Genomic DNA, 23,030 nt, shown 5'->3' with positions numbered 1-23,030 from the left:
TTCTGGAGGGCCGAATTAAAAGGCCCTCCAAGGCACACCAATTGTGTGTGTGTGTGTGTGTGTGTGTGTGTGTGTGTGTGTGTGTGTGTGTGTGTGTGTGTGTGTGTGTGTGTGTGTGTGTGTGTGTGTGTGTGTGTGTGTGTGTGTGTGTGTGTGTGTGTGTGTGCGTGCGTGCGTGTGTTTCTTGATGATCCAGCGGTACTCTGCCCCTATGTCCTTGGACCTGGTCGTCATGGTGACGGTCACCTGGGGAAGACGGTGTGAGCTTCCTGTTCCAGTGACATATATATAAAAGATATAAACACTTTCTCTCATTCTAAAAGTGAACGTAGATGATTATGGATAAGATCATTCCAATAATAAGGAATAAATTAATGAATGATAATTAATGAATTAGTCGCCGGCTGGAAGTGACCAGTTTTAGATCCACCGAAGATGGAACAAAGTCATCTGAGAATAGACGATGCAACTAACCATTATTTTCATTATCAATTAATCTGACTGTTACTCTCGCATTAATTGATTTATAAAAGGTCATAAAACCGTGAAGAATGTCCATTAGAACCGCCCAACAGGTTTTATTTTTCATAAAAGACTAAGGAAAGCAACACATCTTCACATTTGAGAAGCTGGAACCACAGACTGTTTGGCATTTTTGCATGAAAAGTTATTAATAAATGGTGTAGATTAAATTTTCTCTTTTAGTTGACTGCACAAAGTTATTGGAATAAGAGTTTTGTCTAACCTGTCCCTGCTCTTAAGCGTGTTTTACAGTAACCGCAGCCCAGCTGGCGCAGGCATATGTGACGTCATGACATTGCCGTAACTATTTATACCCGCGATGGAGGTCGCGACCCTAGTTGCAGTCTTCTCCTGAACAGAGGTGGCGCTAATGAGGAAAGGCTACCGACTTTGCTATTTCTACGGACCAGAAGAAGAAGAAAAAGATAAACAACGGCTGAACTGGCAGCAGCATTGACGTCAATGCTTCGATGTGATTGGATGACCTACTTGGTCGGATCAAGCCTTTCATTGACCATAAAAGAACTCATCTTAACCCAGTAAGTTTACAAGTCCTGGCATCTGGTTGCCCGGGACGCGAAATTACGAATCCCTAATGAATGCCGGTCTTGGCGTGGCCATGGTGGGATTTGAATTTCGGGACGCAAAATTACGAATCCCACTATGGCCACGCCAGGACCCGCCCTACGAAGCAGCTCGATAAGGTTAGGATAGCCGATTGGTCAGGGGATAGGACCTGAACAAATGGGGTTACATTACCTTACGTTCTCATGGACCCCTGGCCAATAAATGCTATTGAAAGGGGGGTCTTGGCGTGGCCATAGTGGGATTCGTAATATTGCGCCCAGGAGCTCGTTCATGCTTCCTGTTTCCGCTTTGTCGCGCGCCGCTAGAAAAAAAAAGAGTGGTGCGCGACCTCTGCTTGCGCGCCGGCAAGATCTACGTCATTTTGACGTCACCATGGCGCCAGCTTGGCTGCGGCTACTTTAAAAGGGCTTTTAGAGTCTCATTCATTTAGCCCACAGACGATGTGAGGTGACAGGTGAAACACCAGAGCCTGGATGAACATGAAACTCTCCACATTGAATTATAAGTACAAAAGATGAACTGTGTTAGAGAAATCTTTTGATTTAAAAAAAAAAAAAAAGGATACTTTAACTGGATGTCTGTAGTTGAACATCATCTGGTTCGGACAGTCCATAGCTGTATCTGATAAACCTGTATTTATTGAACATGCGTAACGATGACAGCTTCGCAGGTGGTGAAGGTGGTGTCTTTTCTTGCTCAACTCAAAGTCCTAAAAATATGACGTTTCTCACCACAAGTTATTTTATGGCCATATCGCCCAGCCCTGACTACAAGGAGGCAGGTTGAATTTGAGATTAAAGCTTTTTATGACTGGAGATAACATGGGTTATCGGACGATTTTGATGAAATCAGTTTCCGGGACTGTTTCTAGATGTATAAACAGAATGCAGTTATAATCCTTTCACTGCTGGAGCTCAGACTCTTTACAGAGAATTGCGGAGACACCCTTCGTCTCCAGGTGCTGATCACATTGAGGTTTACTGCAGCGTATTCGTTTCATTTCATGTTTTGTTGCCTTATCTCAACAAATTGCAGCCTTTTGGGGATCTGCTTACGACCTGTGTGGACATAAGCTCACTAATGTGGAGCAACAGGAGCTGATTGAACTAAATCTACTTTTACTTTGTCCAGGATAGAGCTGCAAAGATTAATCGATTAGTTGTCAGCTATTAAATTTATCGCTAAATATTTTAAAATTCTCTGATTCCACCTTGTTAAATGTGAATATTGTTCTAGTTTCTTCTCTCCTCTGTGACAGTAAACTGAATGTCTTTGAGTTGTGGACAAAACAAGACATTTGAGGACGTCTTGGGCTTTGGTAAACACCATTTTCTGACATTTTAGAGACCAAACAACAAATCGATTAATCGAGAAAATAATCAACAGATGAATCCACTATGAAAATAATGGTTAGTTGCAGCCCTAGTCCAGGACTCCACAGTGAAGATGTAACTAATCCAGGTTAAAGGCGGCGTTGATGGAGCTGCAAACATAAGAGATTTAATGTGATTAAAAAGCAGCAAAATTTACTTCGTATTTGTATAAAAATGTTGCAAAATGTCACTTTGAAACAAAGAAAATAACCTTGAAATTAGAGCTGGCAATATATCGATATTATATTGACATCGTGATATGAGACTAGATCTAGTCTTAGATTTTGGATATCGTAATATCGTAATATGGCATAAGTGTTGTCTTTTCCTGGTTTTAAAGGCTGCAGTACAGTACAGTGATGTCATTTCTGAACTTAGAAGACTGTTCTAGCTGTTCTATTATTTGCCTTTACCCACTTAGTCATTATATCCACATTACTGATGATTATTCATCAAAAATTTCATTGTGTAAATATTTTGTGAAAGCACCAATAGTCAACACTACAATAATATCGTTGCGGTATCGATATCGAGGTATTTGGTCAAAAATATCGTGATATTTGATTCTCTCCATATCGCCCAGCCCTCCTAGAAATTGATGATTGTGCATCATCCTCCCAACCGGCTGACCTGAGCGCTCCATCCCGCCAAGCTTTCAGATTGAGTCAGTCGGGAGATTTTGCGAGACAAATTCTTTATGCCCAGTATATTGTCTGCATACCCCCCCCCTCGCCCCGTGCTACATTGTTCTGTGCCGACTGTAGCTCCTCTGATCAAAGAGGCTGAGTCTTGTCTTTGGGGGTGTTAGGAGGACACACAAGGAGGTTTCTAAGAATAAGCGTTTCAGACATCAAAAGGTAAAGTGCGGCGGATGTCCTCCTTCACTTTCAATTGACTGTGATCCAAGCAGAGGAGTTTCACTGATATAATCTCGCCTCTTTGGGGGATCTGCTCGAATACTCCTCCATTTTTCTGCCACCCAAGCCTTTCTTTCACACACTCCTTTTGCTGCAGCTCACAATTATTTGCATTATCAGTTCATCAACAGGCAGTTAATCTGATTATTTTCTTAATAATTGATTTATTGTTTGGTTTATTAATTAGCAGAAAAATGCAAATCAGGATATTCTCATACCCAAATCTAATGGTCCAAAACACAGCTACTGAGATACAAAGTAAAGTAGCAATTTCTCAATTCCTTTGGCACAGCGGTGCTTTGAGCCTAAATCCTCACATTCCCACAATGACGATGTTAACACGAAGCTGGTGTTTTTAGCAGGTGTAATGTTTACCATGTTCCCCATGTTCATTTAGCCCTTTAGCATGCTACCATTTGCTAATTAGCAGGAATCACAAAGTACAGCTGAGGCTGAATGTCATTAGTTTTGCAGGTAATTGAAAATGTAAACTCCTCGCGCTTGGATCACCAAAGTGAATACGACTCATCATGACGGCGACATGAACGTTTGTACGAAATGTCAAGGCAATCCTTTTGATAGTCGCTGAAATGTTTCTGTCTCTGGAGCAGCTCTTCTTCTGGTAGGAGTTTATGTAAAGAAGGCTCACATCATTTTGTCAGCAGTGAAGTTAAACATGTTCACTCTTTGATGTGTAGACTGAAATCCCTACGGAAAGTATGAATGGGATTTGCAAGAAAAGCAAAGAAAAGCCGGCTACGCGCAGCTAGTTTGTTTTATTCCACGAGATGAAATGCATCACAAGCACACCACTTTTGAGATGATTAGCTCTTTAGCTGCTACAGTATATATTGACTTTTGGGAAAGAGGACCACAACCGTCATTAGCTATGTGGAAATTTGAAAGTTAAATATACAGCAGCTATTTCTTCTGGCGAGGAAGTTCTACCAACGAAAATGTGTTGAAAAAGAGGCCTGCTTTCTGTAACAGGTATAATAATGTTTGCAAAACTCAATATTAAAACAAGTAAAACATCTAGTAGTCTAATTCCTGAAACAAAAGGAACCTATTGTTATTTTGGGCATTTTTCACAGATGCCAACTGGACATTTAAAATCGCTAATGACAGATATTTTCATAACCAGATGTAAGTTGACCCACAGTGTACACGATAGACGACGACTAAAAGTCCTGATTTTCGGATAGAAAGAGCATTGATTGAGAATTTATTTGTGATGGTAGCCGATGGTCTGCTAAACCCCTCCCCCAGGAAACACGATTGTCCAATCGTAGCTTGGCGACCGCAACTAGACAGAGTAAGGTAAGTAAGTAAGTAAGGTCGATAGGGCTGAGTACTGAAATAACCAAGTAGTATTAAAATGTCTCCAGTCAAACGATACCTGCATTCGATCCTTTTTGTACCTTGATCTAATAAAGAAATTATGTTTTATGGTTATGCTTGCGGCCAATCACCGCAAGCGTTATTCGATTGCGACGTGTGATTGGCCCACCATCGCAGCAGCTAATGTTGAAGTGTTGGGTGGCATTTTACGCAACTGAATGCTTTCATTCACAGGATGGGTATTGAATAAAAAAAGGTATCAAATAGTACGGACAAAGTACTTTATTGGTATTGGTAACACTTTAAGGATACAGGTATTGGTACTGTTGGTGTCGTTATTTTTTAAGCAATACCCAGGCCTTACCCCTCGCAAAACAGCAATTTGTCGGTTTTACACTTCCGATTGTTGTATGAAGTAAACTGTAACTGTATAAAATATGAACATAGTGTCCGTGACAACACCAAAATGAAGCTCAAAGTGGGAGGCTCCCAGTGGCTCCAGCCGTCACCATCTTGGCAGTTCCTGACTTCGCCTGACTTCAAAGTGAGCAAAGAGGTGGAGCTTGGATGCCTACAGTTTCTTGTGACAGCAGCCCACCTGTCACTCAAAGCACCAACGTCCTTAATAATGCCTAATTTTAAGCCTTGATAAAATTTAAATGGATGAGTTATGAAAAGATTCACCCCCATGTAAAGTTGGGCATTTAAACATGGGGATCTACGTGGATTGAATCCCTTTTGGATCCAGCCTCAAGATGCCACTCGATGAAATGCAGTTTATGGCAATTCCGCGTTGCCGTTATTCATTCGCAGAGGTTGCCATAACGTGTGAATTAGTGAGTTTAAATGGTGCAGTGCCAGGCTACCTGTTTCCCTCTATTTCCCGTCTTTATGCTAAGCTAAACTAACCAGCTGTAGCAACAGACGGGTATCGATTTTCTCATGTTACTCTCAGCAAAAGAAGCAAATACCTCGCAAAATGTCGGACTACTCCTTTCAAAGCATAAAGCATCAGCAGGTGTTGCCATGGATACCTACGGCCCAAACAGAGGCTTAACACCAATTTACAAGAGTGAATAAACCTTGTGACTGTTGGGACATCTCAAACCATATTTGGGATGTCCCATTTGGCCCACGAGCCAATCAGAAACGAGTGTTTTCCCCGCCCGGGGAGAAATGTGTTGCAGCGTTCAGGGACGCAGAGCAGACATTCATTTATATGAAAGTGTTGCACATCATCGCAGCGTGTGAGAGCAACATGAAATGGCAGCCATTTTAAATTAGTAAGCTAACATTGCAAAAAGAAATGCCTGAATCAGTACACACACACACACACACACACACACACACACACACACAACACACACACACACACAAGTAATAGAGAGAGAGATTAAGAGAGTCATAGGCTTGTGTGGACCAAGGCCATTGCAGTTTTTCTATAGAAATCTATGGTGTGTGTGTGTGTGTGTGTGTGTGTGTGTGTGTGGGGATGCGGCAGATCTGAGCTCGTCTTCACCTTCCTCATCACATGGTTCGCACACAGTGTGTGGTTGCCAAGACAACAGGTAGTGGAGTGGATAGGGTCCCCTCAGGGATTTGTGTGTGTGTGTGTGTGTGTGTGTGTGTGTGTGTGTGTGTGTGTGTGTGTGTGTGTGTGTGTGTGTGTGTGTGTGTGTGTGTGTGTGTGTGTGTGTGTGGTGGGGTTATCATTGTGTATTCTGTCCCTGCTCTCTCCCTCCTGCTGCAGATTGATCAGCTCTGAAACAGCACGACCAGTGAAGCGTTCAGCCAGGCATTACCATGCTGACTGACTGACTGTGTGTGTGTGCGTGTGCGTGTACGTGTGCGTGTACGTGTAGACTGTGTTTATGTGTGTGGGTATTTTAATGCGGTCCGAGGATGCCGTCCAAGGTGACTCCTCAGAGGAAGATGGGCCAGCTTCATCAGTAATTATAAAGGATTAAAGAGAGAGTGAAGGAAGGGGGAGGAAGAGGGGCGGTGCTCAACAATTATCTGATTTAATTGATCAGTCGATCAACAGAAAATTAAACATTTATTCAACAGAATTTATCAAGCGAACATGCTACACATTCACTGTTTCCAGCTTCTCTAATATGAGAAGAATCTTTTTTTATGTCACTGTTAACAGAATATCTTTTAGGTTTTGGACAAAACAAGCAATTTGAAGACGTCACTTTGGGCTCTGAGAAGTCCTAATGGACATTTTTTAACTGATATATCTGATAGACTTTGAGCCATGTCAGATGCATGGCTCTATAGATAGCAATGTCTGTCTCTCTGTCGGTCCACCACTTTTATCTAGATTGAAATATCTCAACAACTATTGGATGGATTGCGTTGATATTTTGTACCAACATTCATCTTCCCCAGATGATGAATCATAGAGACTTTGGTGATCCTCTGACTTTTCCCCTGGGCGCCATCATTGGGTCAAAGTTTCAATTTGTTCAATACTTTGGTTTATGACCAAATACCTGCAGAACTGATGACATTCCCATCAGCCTCAGCTGTACTTTGTCTCTTTGTTAATAGAGATGCACCGATTATTTATTTTCTTTGAGTTAGGCCAGCCGATAACGATTTTAGCCGATTCTGATTTCAATTTTTCTAACCAATTTACAGCACACGCAAACATTTTTCTATCTTTTCTTTAATAGAACATTTTGCACAGAACATAGAAAATTTTTTGAACAGTTAATGGCTCACTATAAAATAGAACTATATAAATGACTCTTGGTGTGGGGAAATTCACATCTATACATCTAAAGTGCAATGTTAGAACCATTTCCTTCTTTTCACATCCAATATCCAACTAAAAAATTGTGATTTTTGTTTTTGGTGTCGTCCCTCCACGCCCTACTTTCTCCTCGCAGGTGTTGCATTTTGCAAACTTGTTATTTTCTGCTCACACACGCTGAAGAATTTCCAAACAGCTGACATGTTGAAGGTTAATTCACAAGGTTCCCTACATGTGGGAGAACAGCGCCGACACGCGCTTCACGCTGCGAGCGGATACGCGCCACACACGGCAGAAAAGTTGAGAGAAAGGAAAAAGAGACTCTGCTGTGGCGTCCGTGTGTGCGTGCGTCCTTGACAACTGTAACTTGTATAACTTATATTGTCAGTTAGTTGTAGCGTTGACCGGCATGAAATCGCCGAGCACGTGAAAACCGGCCAATTCCGGTCACCGGCCGGTCTAATTTGACTTCAGTTTTCTTTGAGTACACAATTCCAGTAGAAATTAAGGTAGACAACAAAGCTGATCAAAGGTAGGTAAAATAAACATACATGCATACATGTCTATAACATAGTGAACATTTGAGTGAACACACCTGCTTAACATCAGGCTTCATCAACAGAAAATGTTGATATGGTAAAATGTGGCTCGGCAGCATTTTTATCGTGATGCACTTCAATAAAATGTGAAGCGCCATTTTTGTTACGGTAAAAAGAAAGTTGGAAAGGAGGCCCAGGATAAATGAGCTGCTGTCATCGGACGTCCCCTGCATGAAAAACATACAGCGTTAGGGATGGGCGATATGGCCTAAAATCCATATTGCGATATACATTGCAGCCTCTTGCGATAACAATATATATCACGATATATAAATTATAATAGAACCATTTCAGACAGGTTACATAGACCCTAAGGAAAGCCAAACTGCTAAATGTATTGTTTTTAAAAGAGAAAGAAATCTAGTATATAATTTTGAGAACATTTATTGTACAACATTGTAACTATATAACATAATGTTGCAGATAAATAAAATTCAAGTGCACTAGTTGCAGAGACTTTAACAAAGAAATAAGCTTAAAGTATTGGGTTTCAGTCCTTTAGTGCAAACCATTTTAAAAGGCCCTACACTTCAGTTTAAGTCCTTGGTTCTTAAATGCCACCCGAGATGCAGAGAACAGGACAAACTGGTGTCTGTTTAGTTAAGGAACCGACACTGTACTGAAAATACTTTCAGTATTAGGCAAAGATGCACAGATACTTTAAATTAAAACATATTTGAAACATGTATAAAAAAAACAACCCCTTATCCGTGTCCTTTCCCGCTCGTTGTCCTGCAGATAACACAAACACCTGGCCATGTGCTGTTTCTATGCTTGTGTAAGAAAACCGCAGCAAATCTTTTGTTATTGTGGCCTCCATGTTTTCAAACACCCGATGCCAATTTTGTATTGTTTATATTGCATATGGTTTCCATCGCCCATTACTATACAGCGTTATAACGGACCAGGCTGATGTGTGTAGAGGTGTGTGTGGTTATTCTGCAGCAGCCTGGTGTCACTTTACATGTGATTTAGTGAAGGTAAACACGGTGGGAATGGTGTGGGATGTCACTGCGCTCTGACGAGACACTTCTCAGATCACAGGCTGCAGATTAATCAACCTGTGTCCTGCTTTCTTCTGCCGCCCCCCTCCATGTTAGCAGATGGGACATGGACCAAACATAAAAAAATCAAAGTACACATCAAATAAATGGTTTCTGTCATTTTTAGGTAGTTCTGATCACGCTGATGTTTGTTCAAGTGTTCATTCTTCTGATCAGTTTGGTTTTTATTAGTTATTTGATGCTATAAAAACGGGGTGAAACATCATGATTGACAGCTGGGATTGAGTCGCCATTGGTCGGACGGATGTATGGGCGCGACTTGCATACCGCCACCGTCCGATCACTACTGCGCAGACTCTGGTTCCAAAAGTACAAGATGGCAGCGCCCTTATCCGGGATATTGGTGCTTCATTTTTGTACAGTGGGAAGAAGTGGAGACAGCTGGGATTGACTGGCCATCTTTGTATACAGTCTATGGTTTGAACCACATTCAACTTTATTTTTTACTGCAGATTTAAACCCATCTACTTCGAGTTTCTAAGAAGTCTATTCACAGCTCAAAGCCTAAGGCACTTTTTTCTACCTAAACACAAACGGCTCAGTTTGCGCTTCCTCATTTGACTGAACCTCCCTCCTGTGCAGCGTGCAAAATACCACACAGACGGGCAAAGCGAATTTCAAGGTCGGGAAAATAGTGCTGGTTGTGCTGGTCGTTGCGCTGCCATGAAAGTAGGGCCCATAGTCATGTTTTTTACTGCAAAATAACAAGATGAATGAACTCTAGAAAAGCAATAATAGATGATCTGCCATCTTTGTGGAGCTTAAATGAAAGATACATGTTCCCGTTTTTTTTGCTGACACGGATGTATACATTGTCTAAGGTGTCTAATTTACCATGGTGTGTGTGTGTGTGTGTGTGTGTGTGTGTGTGTGTGTGTGTGTGTGTGTGTGTGTGTGTGTGTGTGTGTGTGTGTGTGTGTGTGTGTGTGTGTGTGTAGATGTGCGGGCCCAGTTGGTGGAGCAGCAGCGCTGTCTGGAGCAGCAGACAGAGATGCGAGTCCAGCTGCTTCAGGACCTGCAGGACTTCTTCAGGAAGAAGTCCGAGATCGAAACCGAATATTCCAGAAACCTAGAGAAGCTCGCGGAGAGGTTCATGGCCAAAACACGCAGCACAAAGGACCATCAGCAATACAAGTAGGACTGTGAAAATACATGTTTACCAAGATATCAGTGCATTTATATCTTTGGTGTTTGTTTTGATTTGTGTACATTTGGTCAACATTGTAATTTACATAAAGAAGACATGAATTGTATGTATTTTTCTCTCTCTTTTTCTCTCTCTCTTCCAGAAAAGACCAGAACCTGCTCTCTCCAGTGAACTGCTGGTACTTGCTGTTAAACCAGGTGGGTTGTTTGCTTGAGACCTTTTTTAATAATAAGAAATATGAAAACATCAGAGTAGTGCTATGCAATGAATTGAATTGTGATGAAAAAAAATGATTATTTTGCTAAATAATCGGGATTTTGATATTGACCAAAATAATTGTGTCAATGATTTCTTTTCTAAAATGGGTTCCCCCCTTTTTCTCTCTCTCTCTCTTTCTTTTCCAGGTGAGGAGGGAGAGTAAGGACCACGCCACCCTCAGTGACCTCTACCTGAACAACGTCATCAGCCGCCTCACACACATCAGCGAGGACTCGGCCCGCCTGCTGAAGAGGGTGAGCTCATGTATCTTCTTCCCAGTGGTGGAATTTAACAAAGTACATCTACTCAATTACCCCACCTAAGTACCTAAGGTACTTTTTCTTTTCATGCCGCTTTCTACTTCTAGTCCGCTACATTTCAGTGAAATATTGTACTTTTTTACATGAATCTGACAGCTTTAGTTACTAGTTACTTTACACATTAAGATTTTTGCAGAGAAAAAAACACATGTAGTTTAAACAATACGATATAACAATATAACGGCCTAAAGTATAGGATCTGAATACTTCTTCCACTGCTATTTTTAATGCCAGTCGGACTGACTGCTAGTTTGGGTGGAGTCATGTTCTTTAGTCTGTGGCCCAACAGGTACATTAGCTCTCCAAGCTAATGTTAGTCAAAGTGTTGACATATGAATTTAGATGAAGGAGATGAGAGTAGAGCCAGTTGTTCCTCGTCCCCGTTTGCTCAGCGCTGTAAATTGTATGTATGTATGTCTATCCACTGTCACTCCATAATAAAGGGAAAAGCCCCCAAAAAATAATCTATTAAAAAAAAACAGAGAAAGACAACACTTGTGTCATATCACTATATGGATAATATCGACATATTGCCCAGCCCTTATTGGGTCTATATATTTGTGTTCTTAAAGATTTACATCTTCAGTAGGAACCAATGGGTTTGGAGCTGAGAGCCACAGACTGCATCAATACTTTTATGACCACTGGGCGGGTTTTATGCTCTGATTGGGCCACTTTCTGTCTGGCAACACTCCAGCTCTTATTCTCCGAATGGAAAAGCCTTTGACAGGGCACGTCATGGGACCTCCGTAATAAACCGTAATTAAGGTGATGTTTTATCGCCAATATAAACCTAACGTTTTACTGTAAATCTATATAAATGTTCCAGTAGAAGTCCTCATGTATCCCTCCTGTGTCGGGCTTTAAATCTGTCGCAGTCCCCAGTAATGGATTGTGAAGTCAAGCATGTACACTGGCTGTGCAAAAAGGGGCGGGGGAGATAAAATGTAACAAGTCCTGCAATTTTTCTTTACATGTATACTTAATGTAGAACAATGTGGTCTTCATTCATTCATGTGTAATTGCAAAGCTTTGGGACATCGGCATGCTGCAGAACAGAAGGGTTTTCAGTCGGACATGCAGAGTTGTCAGAGGTGGTAGTAGCCGCAGAATGAACTTGTGAGAGTACAAATATTTTCCGCTGAAATGTAACGCAGTAGAAGTACAAAGAAACCTTCCAGTGGTACCTGAGCATTGTACTTGAGCGATACTGTTGCAGACCTCTAGGCTTGTTATTTCTCATTCGGCTTCTTTAAATACGAGAGTTGATTCTAATGAAAAGTAAAGTCAGTGTTCCCCTGAGGTCCTTCGGGCTGCCTCAGAGTTTAACAAATTAAACACGCACACACGTGCACGCCCGAAAACCGCCTCCAACTTTAGCTCTGCACGTTCATTATTAATCTGTCTTCCGTCTCGTCTTTTATTCATACTAACTAAAGTGCAGCGGCTGCCGGCAGCTATGAACAGAAAGACCTCCGTCCCATCGCCGTGTCCTCTCAGAAACTATGTTCTGAGGAGGGACACCAGGAAGGAGACACGCGGACGGCCGAGTGGCCATGGCGACGCTGACGGGCCCCGTGGCCATGGCGACAGGCTCAGCTGATCTTTTTCTCAGCGGGCGCTATGGGAACCAGATCCATCCATCCTGTCATTTAGCATAATGTAATATTAATGCAGTGCCGCGCTGCCACATAACTCCTTTTCCCCAAACTGGTGGAGCTGTTAATGCTTGAGACTGAAATTCAGTTTGAGTGCAGGCAGCAGAGCGTTAGCAATTCATTTGTTTGTGTGTGTTCACATTAATTTATTTATCTGGTGCTGTTCGGCCCGACTGGTTGGAATTGGAATTCAGAAGAAGTGCACAGATCATTTACTAAAAGTAGCTGTAATTATTCTTTTTATCATAGCAATGCATCAATGCCACGTAGTCGCAGCCTTTGTTGCACGTCATTCCCCTCCTCTCCTCCCGTTTCCCGTCTTCGCTGTCAAAACAAACACCTGAAACGTAACAAGAAGGCCCCCAACTACACGCAGCTTTTTATAAAACAAAATGTACAAAAAAGTGGAGAATGCCAAAGAAATAATCTCTTTTTCAAAGCACACAAATAGTATCATCCAAATGTAGGTAAAGTTTAAAAAGTAAAAGTACTTTTTTATGCAGAGACACATGTCATGTGACTGATATCTGATTCTGTGTGACATTATTAGAAAGTTAAAACTGAAGCATCAGTGTTCAGGCTTTCCGCTAGGGGTGTTGATATTAATCGCTGCATCGATGCATCGCGACGTGGCCGATTCTGCATCGATGCAGTGACAGACCATAATCAATTATTGCCGGCTGGTGGAACTTGTTCATTTTTCGTTTTGCTGCTTTTTTTGTTCTTGCCTTTTGTCTGTTGTCTGCTGAGTTCAGACTCTGCTACTCGTGGTCACAAAGACAAAAATGTTGAAACCCACGGGTTTAATATTTAACCATTTTGAAATGCATCACTTGATTTAGAGGTACAATCAATTGGTAACACTTTACTTGAAGGTATTGACATAATCGTGACATGACACTGTCATAACTATGACATGACACTGTCATGAATGTGTCATAAACGTTATAAACAAGTCATAAACGTTTATGACTTCTCTCATTAAGTGTCATTCGGTTTTTGTTATGACAAGTTGACATTACATTTGTTTGGGATGTCTTTGTCATGACAACTTGACATAATGTCATCCTGTTTAATGTCAAGTTGTCTTAATAAGGACACGCCAAAGAAATGTAATGGCAAGTTGTCATGACAAATACATCTTCTGGTAATGTCATCCTTGTTTATGTCAAGTTGTCATAATCAAGACAGCCCAAACCATGTCAACTTGTCATGACAAAAACTGAATGACACTTAATGACAGAAGTCATAAACGTTTATGATTTGTTTATAACGTTTATGACATGTTCACGAAAGTGTCATGTCATAGTTATGACAGTGTCATGTCGCAATTATGTCGATACCTTCAAGTAAAGTGTTATCGTACAATCTTTATCTGAAAAGTATCTAAGGCCTAGTCAACTCGTGGTTGGGTATTTTTGAAAACAGGTTTTTCCCTCCTTTGTTTAAAAAATGAAATAAAAATCCTGTCCACACACACACAAACTCCGGTTTCCCTGTCTACATGACAGCACTGACTGAAAACAGAGTTTCTGAACATCTTCACTCTGGAAGGAGTTTTCCAAAAGATCCGTTTTCAGTGACCTAAAACGCAGGTAAAATTGAGGAAAAAAAATGTTTAAAAAAAATACACGTGTTTGTATGGACTAGGCCTAAAGCTTTCAGATAAATGTAGTGCAGTAAGTAGTTTAAAATCAAAATGGAAACAATGAAGTAAAGTACAAGTTCCCTTTTAAAATGTGTGCTTGCTGACACAGTGTGTGAATGCATGTGCTTGCTTTGTGCTGATATCATTTTTCTGTCTGTGTCAGAGTAAGGAGATCATCTTTCAGCTTCAGGAAGACCTGATGAAGCTTCTGAACGAGCTGTACACCGTAAGTGGACATAAGCAGGTCTTTGAAATGGCTTAAAAATGTCTTGAAAGGATTTTTGCACAAGCGAAACAGACTTTTCTGATTTCTTTATATTTGGTCTTTAAAAAAAAGTCTTAAAACCTAATAAATGCTCTGATATTGGCAGACACCCTGTAAGACAAAGCTTCAAATAAAAGGTTAAATTTCATTAAAGTAGTTCTTGCTTGTAGCGAATGAATTAAAAACTGGGCCAAGGAAAGGTGTGTTTTGAAAGCTTAAGACGCGTCTGTTTTAAACGCAGAATTGTCCTTACATTCAGAGATGTTCTTTCATTCTGGGCTGTCATGGACTTCTGCTTTTCTGATGTATTTTCCAGGTCTGAAAGGAGCCTCAAAGGGACAAAATTTGCTGTTTATTTTCTGTCAAATTTCGAATTTTATTATAAGTCCAAGTGCTGGCCTTAAAAGCTTTTTGTCTAAACACAGAAAATCAGATTAGAGAGGACCTGATAATCTTAAGGAACAAAAACATTTGGCTGTGACGTTTTCCAAGTTCTGTGGTCCGTTGGATTCAGAGGCTGTGTCATTATGGGCTGTTGTTACCTAGGTGATGAAGACGTATCACATGTACCACGTGGAGACGATCAGTGCGGAAACCAAGCTGCGGGAGGCGGAGCGTCAGGAGGGCCGCGTGAAGGGCGTGTCGGGGACGAGCGGGAGCGCGGAGCCGGTGTTCGGCCTGCGGATAGAGGAGCGCCACCAGAGACGCAACGCCGCCCGCAAGATGGAGAAGATGAGAGAGAAGGTACGGCCGGCATCTCAATTTTGAAACCATGTTTCCCTCACATTTATCTTTGGACTTCCCACTGTGAGGCCGAGGAAACAAATTTTTCGAGAAATGAAACCTCCTTTCATCTCCGCATCTGATGCAACGTCATACACTAAAAATCACTAGCCTAACTTTACCCAATAGCTATAGGCATCGGTGGATTACTAACTGGGCCTACTAGGCATTTACTGTACCTTGCACAGGTGCTGGATTGTTGCTATGTCACGACATCATGTGAGAATCGGCAGGTTACATATCACACAAAAATCCATATTGTCAGGCTTCAGTTGAATGCGTATGTTTCGACCAATCAGCATGCAGTGAGGATATACTGACAGCTACGGGCGTGGTTTAGCTGCAGAATGTCACTCGCAGAGACCCATACCAACCACAAAGACATACAAAATGACTAAAATGAGACAAAATAGCTACAAAACGGGGCAAAACCACTACAAAGACACAAAACAAACACAAAGAGACAAAAAATAACCCGAAAGACACAAATCAACCACAAAAACGCACAAAACAACCACAAAGAGACACAAAACCAACCACAAAGACAAAACCAACACAAAGAGACAAATAATGACCTAAGGATTTTCTAATCGTGGGTCAGAGGCGTGGTTAGGCCTGGGCGACGCCAGCTACAGCCCCGAATGTTTTATGAATAGCCCCAGAATGGCACTTGCAAATAAAGGAAACAAGTATTTTCCATGGCACTCGCAGTTCTTACATTTTTGTTGTAGAACTCGTAACTTTGTCCAGTTTATTTTTCTAAGGCGAATAAAACCGGCAGCCACGTGCGGGGTTTGACCAGCATGACGTATTTGTTGTTATTACCTAGCTACCGTCTCCAAGTGAGGAAAGTTGTGAAAGGTTAAATTTTCGGAGGAATCATAGCCAAATCAGTCTAATACATTGATGCCATTAACACAAAGTTTAGGAGTGAAATACTAATGATTTAGCTTTTTGATTTAGTAGACTCAACCACACGGAGCTCTGAAGCATAGCCGTGCGTGTCCACTCTTGCTGTAAAAAGGAGATGAGCAGCATGGCTTCCATGGTCTGTGCAGATCCAGGTTTATAAAGGACACGCTCTGCTGTGGGCATGCTGCGGCAGATGTGACGCGTTTGTGCTCCGTGTATTTCTGCCGTAGTTTCGGTTTTCCACTTCCGATGTAGAGCAGCGTACAGCCACTTCCCTAGCTAACACTTTGTGTCATTCAGAGACCAGAGTCTCAAATGGTGCTCTGAGTCTGTCAGAAGGTCTGAGATCTACCGTATCAGCAGAGCAATCACGTAATGCACAGCAGACTATGGTGCAGGTTGATTTTTTTCTGAAATATAGTGACTGTCTTCTTGTAATACCCTATTATCACTTTATTTTTCTCAAAATATCACAACTCCTCCAAATCTCAGAACACAGATATATTTTGAATGTGAACAACGTTTTGAACATGAGCATAAATCTTGCTCAAACACATCTGAAATATTACAGTCCAGGGGTTTATTAATTCATTAAAATGAATTAATGTATCATTGGGGTGAATAATTGTCATATGCACATTTAAGGAGGTTACTTCCTCAACACCGGCTATTAACAAGCTGGGCAAGCTAATTGCTGTTTTGCATTGCGTTAAGTTTATTTAAATGGGTCCGGGCTAAGCCCCCAACCTCCTCAAGTCCTAGAAACGCCCCTGTCGTGGGTACTGGGTGTAGTTAACTAAGTATCGTTTAGTTGCTATATTAACCCAAATCGACAGTTCTGTAGCGTCTTTTGATACCTTGGAGTTTGTATTTGCACGTGTACTGCTACGTTTTTAGGAAAAGTGCATATTAAGTAAATCACATCAAAACTAATTCTACCTGACACACAGGGATTTTCAGCATCAATGTGACTTAATAGAATTCCCAACTGGATAATTAAATGCGTTTATTGCTGAAAGACTTACTCTAATATTATTCACGATACAAGTTAAAAGGGGAAATCACATCATGAGAAGGAAATTCTTTCTGAGGAATGATGAGAGTTGTGTAATGGATTCTGCTCTAACGCAGTCTAACAATCTGTGTTTCTTTCTTTCATTAGAGGAAGGCAAAGTACTCTGAGAACAAACTGAAGACTCTGAAAGCCAGGAATGAGTATCTGTTGACTCTGGAGGCCACCAACGCCTCCGTGTTTAAATACTACATCCACGACCTGCCCGACATCATAGACGTGAGTCTACCTTTCTATTTTTATTCATCACCAGAGGGGTCGGTAAAAGTGTCTGAGTGTCGGCAGAAAGTCTTGAACTCTGCAGTGACATCTGCAGAAACTGGACTGGATGTCGCATAAGGGAGAGTAACCGAGCTAAGGCAAGTTGAACCATGATGAATATGGATCCCAGGGATAGTTATGACACTAATGAAGTTGAAAAAGCATATTTAGGCAGTGCAAAAAGCAGCAGCAATCGTCTAATACTGACAAGAGTAATGCTACGCATCCACAGCAGAAGCTAATGAGCAAAGATCAGCTTGTTAGGCCTGTAAAAAGTTGGTTATAGAAATCACATAGAGATCTGTGTCTAGTCAGGGGATTTAATTGATTGTAGTATACAAATATATTTTATGATACTTCAATTTGACCATCACCATCCTAAAAGATATTAGAAAAATGTATGTAAAAGTGTATGATTAATCACAATCAGGGCTGGGTACCGAATTCAATACTTTTTATGCGCTGACCAAATTGCCTCTAAAGAATTGAGTATCGAAAAATGCGTTGTCATTCAATACAAAATTTATACCTATTGAGCCAATAAGCATGCAGCATGCTTCTACCAATATCTAATAATGCTGTTGATTGGCTGTCTAGTGTTACACATCATAGAGGCACGCAGGAAAAACTCTACGTTACACAGAGATGGGGCTCACGTAGTAGGAGCTGATGAATAAATAAAGGATTTGTGCCGTAATGTGCAAAGTTGTAATTAAAAATTATTTTTTATGGATTTTATAAAATTGGCATCGAAAACAGTATCGTTCAGGAACCGGTATCAAAGTCATGGTATTGGTATCTGTACCGGTATCAACGTTTTTTGAACGTTACCCAGTCCTAATCTGAATCTAGAATTTGGTTTCTGTTTTGGGGGGGAACATTTCCTCAACTGAAGACATCAATATGCAATGCTTCCTCCATCCTTTTGTCTCAGTGCTGTGACCTAGGGTACCACTCCAGTCTGAGCCGGGCTCTGAGGACCTACCTATCAGCCGAACTGAGCCTTGAAGCCTCGAGGAGGGCGGGTCTGGAGGTGCTAGAGGGGGCCGTGGAGGGCCTGGACCCCGCCCGTGACAGGCAGCGTCTGCTAGGCCTCTACCCGACTGCCTTCTGCCCCCCACAACGCTTCAGCTTCCAGGCACACATGGGCGACGCAGTCAGTATAACGTAGAGAGCGGATGCTTTATGCAGCACAAAAGTCCAGCATTTATTCTCATTTTGTGGAGACTTATTATTATTATATAATTAATTTCTTATATATTTATCCAAAAATAATTAGCGTTAAAACTCTCCTTTTTGTAAGGAATAAAACCTTCTTGAATAATTTCTTTTAATTTATTTTCAAAATAAAAGCATTGCAAACGTTATGATGGTGGAAAACAGTTGAGGTGATAAAGGCTGAATTAAATGTTCTTCTTTCTGATATCATCTACATCTAAGAGTTGGTTAGCAGACGCAGAAATTACAATAGAGCGTAATACAACAAAGAAGAATTTTGGGAGAAAAAACCAACTGCAAGTAAATTTGTTTGTGATTTTTAGTCATAGCTGATACATCTTCTGTGTACATTTAAGATTATATAAGATTATGTATATTACTGTGTTCTAAATTTTAATTAACTTTATTAGAAGCACCATAGACGCCGCTGCTTGCCGTGTGTTAAGCCTGCAGTCCATGATTTAAACAAATTATACTATGCAATTGGACCCATAGCAATAAGGAAAAACTCTGGATTTTAGCCCTAATCACCATATTTGGACTTTGAAGAGACATTGCTGTGAGTTGGGCCTATGCAGAAGAAAACCGCATACTGATTTGAATGAGATGATAGCTTTTGTGCTTCAGGAAGTAAATGTATGACTCCATAGTCTCAGAGAATACGTTTTTTTTTCCTCTGGACAGTGATTTATTTGTCGTTGCTCCACTTCCTGTCAGGTGACCCAGATTGCCTCCCAGCCGCAGCTCCAGGCTGAGCTCAGCCTCCGCCTCACGCAGCTGCAGACCCGCCTGGCGTCTCTGAAGATTGAGAACGAAGAGGTCAGACACACAAACACACACACCAAAATAATGCTCAGAGTTTCCACATTTCCTACGATAATTATCCGTGACATAAAGAAACCATGCCTACAAATATATTTTAAAGATAATTGGCGTCGTTTGTTAAACCTGAACAGCGATTGTCCAATCATAGCTTAGCAACTGTAGCTCGTCACAACTCACGTCACATGTTCTAGCGATGTGTTTTTCTTCTTCTCCAAAACCAAAAATAAAAGTGCTCTAACGTTAGCTGTCTGGCTAACTACCGGCAACATTAGTAGACTAACCCAGTGTTACTTTCAGTAGCATTTCATACTACTGTACATTAGGGCTGCACCATATAAGGAAAATATGCAATATCGTTGTTGAATGTTGCGATAACAATATTACTTGCGATAAACAAATGGATATTAAACTGTACTCAGTTCTGCATTTCTGCTGCTTTCAGTATTCTGCTAAAATACAACACATTGGTTGTTGAATTTAAAACATTCCATTTCCAACATTCTTTTATTGAACAAATTGAACAAATTGAACATTGAATATTAAAGGCACCACTAAAAGAAGAATGAGTTACATTTTAAAGTGCAGTTTTCTACTCATTTTCTGTCAACTAACACAAAGAGTCTTTGAGTGTCTTTCGAGATGACGCAGCCTTTCGCAATGTGTCTTTTTATTCCGCCAGTTAATATCAAGATGATGATTAAAAAAAGATATATTGTGCAGCCCTACTCTACATTATTTTCTGTCTTTTGTGTTGGAGGAACTTCTTTAATGAACTAACTAAAAAAAATGTCTTTGTTGGACCTGATTTTGGTGCTTAATGCTTGATAATCAGACTAAATTTGTTTCACTTAATTTAAACACTGTGTTCATGTTAGCTGATTTCTTTTTGGAGGGGGGGGGGGGGTTTGCCCTCACCAGTCAGTCATCTTCTTCTTTTTTTGAGAAATATAGTCCAATAGTTGTTTAGAATTTTATAACATTGACTCCCCTCACAGTGGCCAAGAAACGTCCCTTATTACAAATTAAAATGTTTATCTGACAGTTACAAACTTTAAAAGTCATGGTAATTTATGCCACATTAATGGGGTGAAAATGTATCAGATGTAGCCTCTAAAAATAAACGTGTGCCATGTGAGAGCAACTCGGTGCTGCAGTCTGCGGCGTCCTCCCTGTTGTTTTGGTTGTGTGAACGGAGGGCAGCTGTTAACTTACCCTGAAGGGCATAAAAATGCTGAAGGAGTCTGGATTAATGAGCTGCATCTGCACGTCTCAGCAGCTCGTACACACAAACACGCCCTGATTATCATGTACAAATAAAAACACTTTTACACCCATTATCCTCGCTGTAAACGCAAACACACTTTGCACATGGAGTTTACACAAACAGAGCCGTTGTACTTGAACACGCACACTTCATCAAATGTTTTTGCCATAATGAAACTCCACCCTGAAACGATTCCTAATTCATAACTCGTGATCCATGAAGCCCCGTGCAGTTGTGGCATTTCTTTAGGTGTTCAGTCGTCCTTCCATACAGGATCAGTAGAGCGCAAATGTTGACTTCAGGGTTTTAAGGTGTTAAAATAGATTCACGCAGCTCTGAGCTGGCATTTATCCGATGTCTCCGAGCAGGAAAACAGTCCTACCTGGCCAAAGCCTTTCAGAGTGATGAATAGAGGATTTGGGACAGGCCTTGTGCAGGATACGCGTGCTCTCACAGCAACAGGGAAAATACAGCTTTGTAACAGTGATATTTGGGTCTGTCAAGCCAGTTTTAGGAATAATAAATTCAACTTTGGTCACTCTTACAGCCCAAACAATGAATCCTAATTTAGGTGACTTATTTTAAAATTATTGATGGTCGGGCTTTTATAATAAAAGAAACCGTGAAGAAGAAGATCCTGTGTTCGTTTACCTTTTAACAGACCGAAATCAGTAGTCCATCATGTGTTTTTATTTGTTGAGGAAAATTGAATATATTTCGTTGTAGTTCACTTTTTTTATTTAGTTTGTGTCGTTTTCATTGTGAAAAAACGTTGTCAACGAATATTCTTCATCACAGATTTCATTGCTGAAATGAACCCTGCTCTGCACATAATCTAATTATGATATTAAAATACTTAATACAATTAACTGTTCACACAATACAGTAACGTGAGCTATTTAAAGGTGCAGTAAGCGATTAAATAAATAAATAAAGATTTGTATTTGAATTCAACTGCCAAACAAATACAACCCCCCCCCTTCTAAAGCTTTTTTTTTGTTTTCCATTTACACAGCCAGGGCTGTGTATTAACAGCAGATTGTTTTTCAGCGCACACAGAAAATAGAGAGTTAGGTGACCGTGAAGAGATATTCACTGAATTTGACAAAGAGTTTATTGCATTAACGTCACTTACTAAATTAGCTGGATACATGGTTAAACGTCATTTGCTCTGGTGGAAGTAGAAACATACAGGCTACTCTCCATTCTCTGTCCCCCTCCAGGTGAAGAAGACCTGGGGTGCGACTCTGACCACACTGCAGGACATGACGGTGCAGGAAGACTTCGACGTCTCCCAGAGCTTCACCCACAGCCCGTCCTCCGAGTCGGTCAAGTCCAGCGTGTCGGACGGCTACTTGAACAAACCGAGTCTGGCCAAGAAACGGGCCAACCAACAGGAGACGGAGCTCTTCTACTTCACCGTGAGCATACAGCAGAGCGTAACGTTCACACTTAAAGAGTAACGGAACAGCAGGATGAAAAGCAGTGTTTTGCTGACGTCTGTGGTTTAAACTTTCAAGCCTGTTTCACCTCTGATGTCATCAGAGGTCAGTGTTTCACCTGTAACCCCCCAAGCAATGATAGACTGCATTTATAGAGCCACTAGAGGTCAGCAAAAACAAGATCCACAGCAGGTGTTGAGTTACTCTTTAAAGACCACATTCAATCCTAAATTTTCATAAACATAATAAAAATTGTCATTTTCTGCTTAATGTTTAGAGATAGTTCAGATCTTTTGAAGAGTGGTTGTATGAGCTACTTCTCCATAGCCAGTGTGTTAGCTACAGTAGATGGAGGTCGGCACGCCCCCAGTTTGGAGAAGCAGACAGGAGTACCGACACGGAAGCTAAGCAGCGTCCTGTTGTAGACGGGGAACTGAAGCCGTTATCTCAGCTCTCTTCAAAGCCACCAGACTCCTCTGACAAAAACTTTTAATGAAACTTTTAATTTGACCTTGCAGAATACAGGAGTTGCTGCTCTACCGCTGCCTCCATCGGTTAGTGTGTTTGTTAGTTTTGTTCGTTCCTAACCCTTTAAAACACCAAAGTCACACACTAAAACTAACTAACCGATGGAGGCAGCGGTAGAGCAGCAACTCCCGTGTTCTGCGAGGTAAAATTACTGTTTTTGTCCAAGGAGTCTGGTGGCTTTGAAGAGAGCAGAGATAACGGCTTCAGTTCCCTGTCGTAAAGGGCTCTCTGACAGCAAGGTGAAGCGGTTAAAAGTGGTGGCTA

The 23,030-nt window shown here is 41.1% G+C and overlaps 1 protein-coding gene across 2 annotated transcripts in view; it reads left to right on the top strand.

The window, feature by feature from the left end:
• srgap1b (SLIT-ROBO Rho GTPase activating protein 1b) overlaps positions 1 to 23,030 on the top strand; it is a 56,826-nt gene that overhangs the window by 17,508 nt on the left and 16,288 nt on the right. For both annotated transcript variants that reach the window (XM_028570505.1, XM_028570504.1), the window contains exons 3-11: positions 10,104 to 10,299; positions 10,455 to 10,509; positions 10,717 to 10,824; positions 14,360 to 14,422; positions 15,008 to 15,205; positions 17,319 to 17,447; positions 18,424 to 18,645; positions 19,425 to 19,526; positions 22,020 to 22,217. In XM_028570505.1, coding sequence (XP_028426306.1) covers positions 10,104 to 10,299; positions 10,455 to 10,509; positions 10,717 to 10,824; positions 14,360 to 14,422; positions 15,008 to 15,205; positions 17,319 to 17,447; positions 18,424 to 18,645; positions 19,425 to 19,526; positions 22,020 to 22,217 — 1,271 coding nt within the window. The remainder of the gene's footprint in view (positions 1 to 10,103; positions 10,300 to 10,454; positions 10,510 to 10,716; positions 10,825 to 14,359; positions 14,423 to 15,007; positions 15,206 to 17,318; positions 17,448 to 18,423; positions 18,646 to 19,424; positions 19,527 to 22,019; positions 22,218 to 23,030) is intronic.

Source organism: Perca flavescens, chromosome 23, assembly GCF_004354835.1.
Source record: "Perca flavescens isolate YP-PL-M2 chromosome 23, PFLA_1.0, whole genome shotgun sequence".
NCBI classification, from domain to species: Eukaryota; Metazoa; Chordata; class Actinopteri; order Perciformes; family Percidae; genus Perca; species Perca flavescens.
The sequence above is the reverse complement of the archived record's forward strand: the minus strand, read 5'-3'. Positions and strand labels throughout refer to the sequence as shown.